Here is an 8603-nt window from a genome sequence, read left to right as displayed (position 1 = left end):
CACACGCTCTGATGCTGGCAGCACACCCACCCCCCTCAGCCAGCGCACTCACCCCCTCACCAGCGCGTCTACTTGGCGTGCACCACGCTCTGATGCTGGCAGCACACCCACCCCCCTCACCAGCGCACTCACCCCTCACCAGCGCGTCTACTTGGCGTGCACATGCTCTGATGCTGGCAGCACGCCACCCCCCTACGAGCCACCCGTCACCACGTCTACTTGGCGTGCACCATGCTCTGATGCTGGCAGCGCACCACCCCTCACCAGCGTGTCTATGGCGCAGTGCACCATGCCTCTGATGCTGGCAGAGGATCTTCGTCGCGATCTTGCGGCCGAGGCGCGACGACGCGTCGCAGAGCGCGAGGATCAGCTCGGGCGTGAACATGCGGCGGCAGGAGCAGCGACGAGACGGAGACGAACGCGACGGGAGCGCACCGCAGCACCGCCGCCGCGCGCGCGCCCCGCGCCGCCGCGCCTCCTCGACGAACCGAGCACGAACCACGAGCGCTGCGGAGACCAGCCGCGACGTGACGACGCCGTCGAAGACGCGGAACAGCGAGACGAGCGCGCGATTCAGCGCTCCTCCGCGTCGAACGTAGAGGCGCCGCCGCCTCGCCGCCGCCGCGCGCGGCGCCCTCTGCGTCGCAGACGAGCCCCATCGGCGCGTCGTCGGCGAGGTCGTGGTTGCCAGAGCAACGCGGGAGTTTCGACGGACGCTCCTCGTCGTCCGTCGCGGCGTCGCCGTCGAACGTCGCTTGGGGGCGCCGGCGGGCGGGTCGGCGGGGTCGCGAGGGCGACGGAGGAGTTGATGCACATGACGAGGAGCCAGGCGAGGGTCTGTCGCGCGGGTCCGTGAGCTGCTCCAGCTTGCTGGCCGTGACGAGGATGTTGGGCACAGTGTGCGTGACGAGACACAGAGTGCAGCCCTGCGGGGACGAGACGAGAGAGCAGAGGTCATGAGAGAGAGCAGGTGTGTCACGAGAGAGTAGGTGTGTCAGGAGAGAGAGCAGGTGTGTCATGAGAGAGCAGGTGTGTTACGAGAGAGCAGAGGTGTCATGAGAGCAAGTGTGTTGACGCGAGAGCAGAGGTGTTACGAGAGAGCAGGTGTGTCACGAGAGAGCAGGTGTGTCGCGGAGAGCACGTGTCACGAGAGAGCAGGTGTGTCACGAGAGAGCAGGTGTGTTACGAGAGAGCAGAGGTGTCAGGAGAGAGAGCAGTGGTGTCACGAGAGAGCAGGTGTGTCGCGAGAGAGCAGGTGTGTCACGAGAGAGCAGGTGTGTCACGAGAGAGTAGGTGTGTCACGAGAGAGCAGAGGTGTCATGAGAGAGCAGGTGTGTCATGAGAGCAGGTGTGTCACGAGAGAGTAGGTGTGTCACGAGGAGCAGAGGTGTCACGAGAGAGCAGAGGTGTCACGAGAGAGCGAGGTGTGTGTCACGAGAGAGCGCAGAGGTGTCACGAGAAGAGGCACGTGTGTCACGAGAGAGCAGAGCGTGTCACGAGAGAGCAGAGGTGTCGCGAGAGAGCAGGTGTGTCACGAGAGAGCAGGTGTGTCACGAGAGAGCAGAGGTGTCAGGAGAGAGCAAGCAGAGGTGTCACGGAGAGAGCAGTGTGTCACGAGAGAGCAGAGGTGTCACGAGAGAGCACAGGTGTCACGAGAGAGCAGGTGTGTGACGAAAGAGCAGGTGTGTCACGAGAGAGCAGGTGTGTCACGAGAGAGCACAGGTGTCACGAGAGAGCAGGTGTGTGACGAAAAGCAGGTGTGTCAGGAGAGAGAGCAGAGGTGTCAGAGAGAGCAGAGGGTCAGAGAGAGCAGAGGTGTCAGGAGAGAGAGCAGGTGTGTCACGAGAGAGCAGGTGAGACAAGTGAGAGCAGGTGTGTCACGAGAGAGCAGGTGTGTCACGAGAGAGCAGGTGAGACAAGTGAGAGCAGGTGTGTCACGAGAGAGCAGGTGAGACAAGTGAGAGCAGGTGTGTCACGATAGGGACGACACACTACCGTGAGCCGAATCGTCAAGATTAACGTCAGCTAGATGTATTGTCACAAGTCATACCATCACACCTAATACCCCGGGATTGCTTCGCAGGTGAAATTTGAATAATTTTATATCATATGCAAACTGACGAATAATACTTTACTGTGAGGACAGCAGATGAGATGAGCTGATGTCGATATGATCTAATTTATTTACTTAAGTAATCATCAATCTTACCAAGAATGGATGATTATTAATTTGGAAAGGAAAGAAACCAGTGCATCATGACTGCTTTTTTTCTATTTGTTATGCGTTAAATGACGTGGACCTTCATCATCGAGTCAATGTCGAGGCAGAATGGAAATGCGCGCGGGCCTACATGTATGTCAAGCATGAACATGGCGTGCATGAGCCGTGCTGCCATCTGTAGGTTGAAGACCGAGTTAACGCCGAGGCAGGCAGAGAAACGCGCGTCACGTACCTGTATGTCTAGCATGAACATGGCGTGCACGAGCCGTGCTGCCATCTGTAGGTTGTCCGGCCGCGTGACATTGAGCAGCTCCTTGATGAGGCTGTCGACGTACCAGCGACATCGCGACCTGTGCACGCAGAATAACGATTAGAGCCGGCAGGGTCTGATGGTACAGACACCATACAGTATAAAACAAAGTACACTGCCACCACCACCTCCACCACCACTAAATTATGATTACGATCACAGTTAAGTTAGGATCAGGTTTAGGGTTAGATTAGGCTCAAGGTTATCATCAGGGTTAGGATTAGATTAGGGTCAATGTTAGGATCAGGGTTAGGGTTAAGATCAGGGTTAGATTAGGGTCAAGGTTAGGGTTAGATTAGGGTCAAGGTTAGGATCAGGGTTAGGTTTAGGATTAGATTAGGGTCAATGTTAGGATCAGGGTTAGGGTTAGATTAGGGTCAATGTTAGGATCAAGGTTAGGGTTAGATTAGGGTCAAGGTTAGGGTTAGATTAGGGTCAATGTTAAGATCAGGGTTTTGGTGAAATTAGGATTAGGGTTAGGATCGAGATCATATCCCCTCACATAGTGCGCACACACCTGCAGAAGGTGTTTCAGCATGTGCACAGATTTCAGCTCCATCCAGCCCTTCCTGTGCGTTGCGTGGAAGATCTCGAGCAGGCAGTCGGTGACGGGGGTCTTCGCCGGGATCATCTGCACGAGCGGGTTGACCTTCATGCTCGAGACGGGGTGAAGGTCGTGGTACATCCGCCGAATGATCGTCGTCATCAACACGTGCCGCTCATTGTAGTTCGGATTCGTCTGGTCCGCCGCCGCCGCGCCGGCCGTCGCCGCGGGCAACAGGAGGTGGTTGATCATGTTCATCGGCTTGAGTCGGTCGTCGTGCTTCGACGTGTGTATGCGGCCGCAGAGCCACGCGGACACGCACACCGACAGGCAGCACATGCGTCCGCGCACCGTCTCCAGGATGCTCTTGACCGTCTCCGCGGTGACGGCGCCCGCCTCCCAGGCGACGAGCACCTCCTGCACGGCCGCCGGCACGTTCACGCACATCTCCTGCCACTTGACGAGGCTCAGCTTCAGTTCGCCGCCCGCCTGCAGCTGCTGAAGCAGCGTCTCCACCTTCCCGGCGTCCGCCGCGATGCCCGTCTCGAGCGACTTGTAGCGGCCCCCGCCCGCGGGGAGACACCGTGTCGCCCAGAGCACGAAGAAGGAGTCGGCGGCGGCGGCAGCGGCGCCTTCCGTCACGATCTCGGTTCCGTACAGCTGGCAGATGTGGCAGAGCATGAGGAAGGAGATGTCGAAGAGGAGAGCGCGCGCCTGCGACGCCTTCTGGTTTTCGCCCTGCACCTGCTTGCTGAACTCGTTAAACTTGATGAGTTTCACGGCGAAGCAGCGTACCTGACCCGTCGCGGCGGCAGCGGCGAGGATGAGTTCGAAGCTCTTGCCGGACAGCATCTGGCAGAGTACGCTCATCAACGCATCCTGGTTCTTAGAGTAGTCTGCGTCTAGCGTCTGCGAGCAATCGTTTATATATGTATTATCATTAATTATAATTAATATAAATATAATGATTAATATTTAGCTCTGTGATTATGTCTTCTGCTGCGATGTGTGAGTGACTTACACATTTTTATTCTTGAAAATAATCACCAGACGAAAGTGTATCTCATTGAGTGACATGTTTCCAGACTCGTAAAACATCTCTATTGCTTCATTCAGATTACCATGCAAATATACAGTAACAAGGTCGCGCGAGAAACGAGTGGCATCACCTTGTAACTGCGTCATCCCGATGTAAACAAACAGATCTCAATCGTTGTACATTTTCGTGAAAGTAACGACACACGAATGTTCTAAGACATGTTACCCTCACGTTAGACACTTGCCGTTACGCAAGCAATGCCAGTAAGTTCTGTCTATAGCGGTCGGAAAAATACAAAAACGGTCGGGGAGACAGTTTAAAAAAAAAAACGTAAAATAATTGAAAAATCATATTTAAAAAATAATACTTATTAATAATTTCTAACTTTAAAAAATAATTAAGAAAAAAATATTAAAATTTAAAATTTAAACTTTATAATAAGAATAATTACTTTGAGGATGCTGGAGACGGTCGGCTCAGCGCGAAGGATCAGACCAGCGTTCGGGTTGCTAGGCGTTCCCGACTGCTCCGCGTGCTTCGGCTTCAGCCCCTTGTCGGCCTTCGTCTCCATGACGATGCGTCCCTGCGCGTCCGTCAGCAGCTCGTACTTAACGAGCTGGTTGACGAGGAACTGGACGCAGTCGCAGTTGCATCGCGCGTCGACGAGGCGCAGCAGCGGGCCGTACTCGAGCAGCCGCGAGAGGGCGCCGGCTACGTCGCCCGCGTCGCCGCCGGGGCTGGCGTGCATCCGGTGCAACACGTGCGGCAGCTTGATGTAGGTGAACGCGTTCCACTTGAGCTCTTCGTTCGTCGATGACGCGTCGACGATGCCCTGCGAGTAGACGGCGAATATTCGGGGGTCACTTTCGACCATAGCAATGCAAGTAGGGGGCGAATATTCAGGGATCACTTTCGACCATAGCAATGTAATTAACAGTAATTAGGGGCGAATACTATTAAAATGTCCTCGTTACAAGGTGTTGACAATGACCTGCAAGTAGGGGAGCGAATATTCAGGGGTCACTTTCAACCATAGCAATGAAATTAACAGTAATTAGGGGCGAATACTATTAAAATGTCCTCATTACAAGGTGTTGACAATGCCCTGCAAGTAGGGGAGCGAATATTCAGGGGTCCCTTTCGACCATAGCAATGTAATTAGGGGCAAATACTATTACAATGTCCTCGTTTCAAGCGACGTCCGACTATTTATATATATATATATATATATATATATATATATAATCTGCCAGCCACCCATACCTGGAAGCATGCCTTGAACAGCTCGCAGTACAGCTGCGGCCGCGGCAGCTCCTCAGCGACGACACCAGCAGCGCCTGCTTCACGAACGCCGAGTAATCGTCCGCGGGATGCAGCACCGCCTCGAGCGCCGTCCGATGCTCACGTTACACATCACCGCCGCCCGCGCCTGCCGCCGCCGCTCCCGCCCCCCCGCGCGCGCGCCGAGCTCGCCGAATGCTTTTTTTTTCTTCCCCCTTAGCGAGCGGACGACGGCGGCGACGCGATCGCGGTCGACGGCGAGCGTCGGCTGGTGAGCGAGCTGCTTCGCAATCTCGGCGACGAGACCGTCGACGTCCGCCCAGGTCGCGGGGCTCTCCGCGCGCCCCACCCGCACCAGCGCGCTCGTGAACTCGTTTCCGACGACCGCGCCGAGGAACTCGCACGCGAGCGCGAGCGCCGCGGAATGCTCCGGCGACGTCTTCACGTCGATGAGCGAGAGGAGGGAGCCGTGGAGGCAGATGACGGTCCAGCTGACCACCTGCAGGAGCGACATGCACAGCGCCATGCACTCCTCGGCGTTTCCTTCACAGTAGATGCGGTTCGGCAGCGTGCAGAGCAGCTCGAGGAGGCCGTGCACGCAGTGAACCTTGTCGAAGTTGCTGAATTTCGCGATCGTTTGAAGGACGGTCGCGTAGGAGACGAGTTGCGAGCTGAGAGCCATCTGTAGGTAGGAGAACATCAGGCGGTTCGGACTCGGTCCGATCAGGCCCTGCTCGAGGATGCACTGAGCGAGGCTGTATGCGTCGCCGCTCACGCCTTTCGGCAGGACCTTCTTGATCTTGATTCCCCAGTGGACGTCCGACCATCGTTCCCGCCAGGCTTGCAGGAGCAGAGGCTTGATTTGGTTCGCAGGACCGGATTTCGCCGACTGGTCCATCTTTTCAGCTTTCAAAGTCCAGCCGTCTAGATTAATGCTTGGTCTTCATGAATCACTAAACTGGTAAAGGAATAGAAATGATAAATATTATTACTTGTATATATGTATTCCTAGGAATTTCAATTAAAATATATTATTGAGAGAAACACATAAGAAGCCAGCTCGCAAGTAAATATAGACGCAAGACATTGCAAATGTATGAAACCTAACCCAACCAGGCTGTGTGACTAACGTCAATATACGTCAGGGGTATTCTAACCCTAGCAATACCGTTTCTAGGAGCGACGTGGATATTCGTCCGAGCATCGGACACCTGTTCGTATGCGCTATTCGTCCGAGCATCGGACACCTGTTCGTATGCGCTATTCGTCCGAGCAGTTGTTGCACATGCGCTGTTCATGTTGCATGACGCAGGCGCACGGCACGAGTGCCGTAGGTAGGAAGTGTGAAGGGGGGGGGGTCTAAATTTTAAAATCTAGATGCTCTAAAATGCCATTTACCCTTTAGATTTTTGATTATTTTATGCCCTTTACTCTTTAGGCTGGGAGCCCGTAGCGTTTTTCTACGTCAGCCTTACGGCTGTGACGCCCCTGCATACATGCGTTGCGTATGTGCATGGTTATACACCATCAAGCATTTAAGAATAAAATCACCTACGTTGATTTACCTAAGATTGGACCCAGCATGAAGATCACTAGTAGCTCAAAAAAATATTTTCTAAGAAAGCAATTCCTGTTATCAGATGACATAAATTTGGTATATTTCAGCATTTGGTAGAGAAAACAGCATATCCCTATCTGGCCTGAGTAAAGAACAAGTCCTACAGAAGGTGGAGATTCTAGCAAGCAAGCCTGCGTAGATGGCGCCCGTGTAGTCGTTATTCTGGTTGTTATAAAATAGCAAGCACTGTCATGCGTCGTACATACAATGTGTTGGTTAATTTAGCGTTTGAATAAATCGCTCATAGAGTGCATTGCAGCCTGTAGTACTTTGCTTAAAATCTCTTTGCAGTAATTGTGAAGCATTCTGTACAGTTTTGATTTCAATTGAAAATTGTCAAAAAATGCACAAGTGCAATGGGAGTTTATGATTAAAGTAAATTTGTAGAGTCCGTTACTTCTCAAACACAACTCTTCTGATTGCTACTTGTATGTACAGTAACACGTCAACAGCAGACATGAATGTATGCAATAATGGAGTTTAATATATATATATACATATGTTATGTTTAAAAGGTATCAGCCTATTCCTTAAGAAACTTGCGATGAAAACACGTACAAGTGTATACAAATATTAGCTCACACATTGTTATAGTGTAATTATACAAGTATACAGCTTAGAAACATTGACAGGCTATATGACTATTATATGTAGAGAGATCAAAACAAAAAGTTGTTCAATAGTCACCGTCACCTGATAATTACATTACATTTACACACAGCATTGTATCTCAATATTACATAATTGAAAGAATAGAAACTTCAGATCCAATATAAGGAATAGTAAATCACAAGTTTAGTGAAGAGTAGTCACTCGATGCTGGCAGCAGTCTGCATGTGCTAACATGAGGCATCGGCCGCGTCATACGTGATCACACTAACTTCTCCACTCTGCCTGGCGTTAGACGCCACGACTGCCACAATATGTGGCGCCACATGTCCCGATGCAAACACTACCACCTGGCGCCACCTCGTTAGTGCCACCATGCTCTCTATGTTGACAAATTCATGCGATGCCACACGCCACCACACTAGCGCCACCATACTCGCAAGCCGCTACGTTGGCAGCTCCATGCGTAGCCACGCGCCACCACTGCGCAACACGCTGACACTATCACCCCCCCACGCCACCAAACTAGCACCGCCACGCTCTCTCACATGCCGCCATGTTGGTACCTTCACGCGGTACAACACTAGTGCCACCACACTCCCATGCTGCTATATTGGCACTACCGTGCATTGCTACGCGCCACCACTGCGAAACACATCGCTAGTGCTACCTCACAACACTGTGTGGCATCACACCCCCACCACACCCCCCTCACCAGCGTGTCTACTTGGCGTGCACCATGCTCTGATGCTGGCAGCGCACCCTCCCTCACCAGCACGTCTACTTGGCGTGCACCATGCTCTGATGCTGACAGCGCACCCACCCCCCTCACCAGCGTGTCTACTTGGCATGCACCATGCTCTGATGCTGGCAGAGGATCTTCGTCGCGATCTTGCGGCCGAGGCGCGACGACGCGTCGCAGAGCGCAAGGATCAGCTCGGGCGTGAACATGCGCGGCAGGCAGCGCACGCGACGGGAGAC

The 8603-nt window shown here is 53.2% G+C and overlaps 1 protein-coding gene across 1 annotated transcript in view; it reads right to left on the bottom strand.

Annotated features, from left to right (window-relative positions):
• The window catches only part of LOC106814364 (mediator of RNA polymerase II transcription subunit 24-like), a 14126-nt gene that overhangs the window by 425 nt on the left and 5098 nt on the right, over window positions 1–8603 (bottom strand). Inside the window, exons 2-8 of the mRNA XM_014818678.1 lie at window positions 5621–6353; window positions 5378–5514; window positions 4566–4946; window positions 3053–3984; window positions 2454–2571; window positions 596–926; window positions 265–507 (exon numbers count right to left, since the gene is read on the bottom strand). Of these exons, the coding sequence (XP_014674164.1) occupies window positions 265–507; window positions 596–926; window positions 2454–2571; window positions 3053–3984; window positions 4566–4946; window positions 5378–5514; window positions 5621–6293 (2815 nt within the window). The 5' untranslated portion in view covers window positions 6294–6353. The remainder of the gene's footprint in view (window positions 1–264; window positions 508–595; window positions 927–2453; window positions 2572–3052; window positions 3985–4565; window positions 4947–5377; window positions 5515–5620; window positions 6354–8603) is intronic.

The sequence above is a fragment of the Priapulus caudatus genome, unplaced genomic scaffold (genome assembly GCF_000485595.1).
Source record: "Priapulus caudatus unplaced genomic scaffold, Priapulus_caudatus-5.0.1 Scaffold913, whole genome shotgun sequence".
NCBI lineage: Eukaryota > Metazoa > Priapulida > Priapulimorpha > Priapulimorphida > Priapulidae > Priapulus > Priapulus caudatus.
This window is presented reverse-complemented; position numbering and strand designations above follow the sequence as displayed.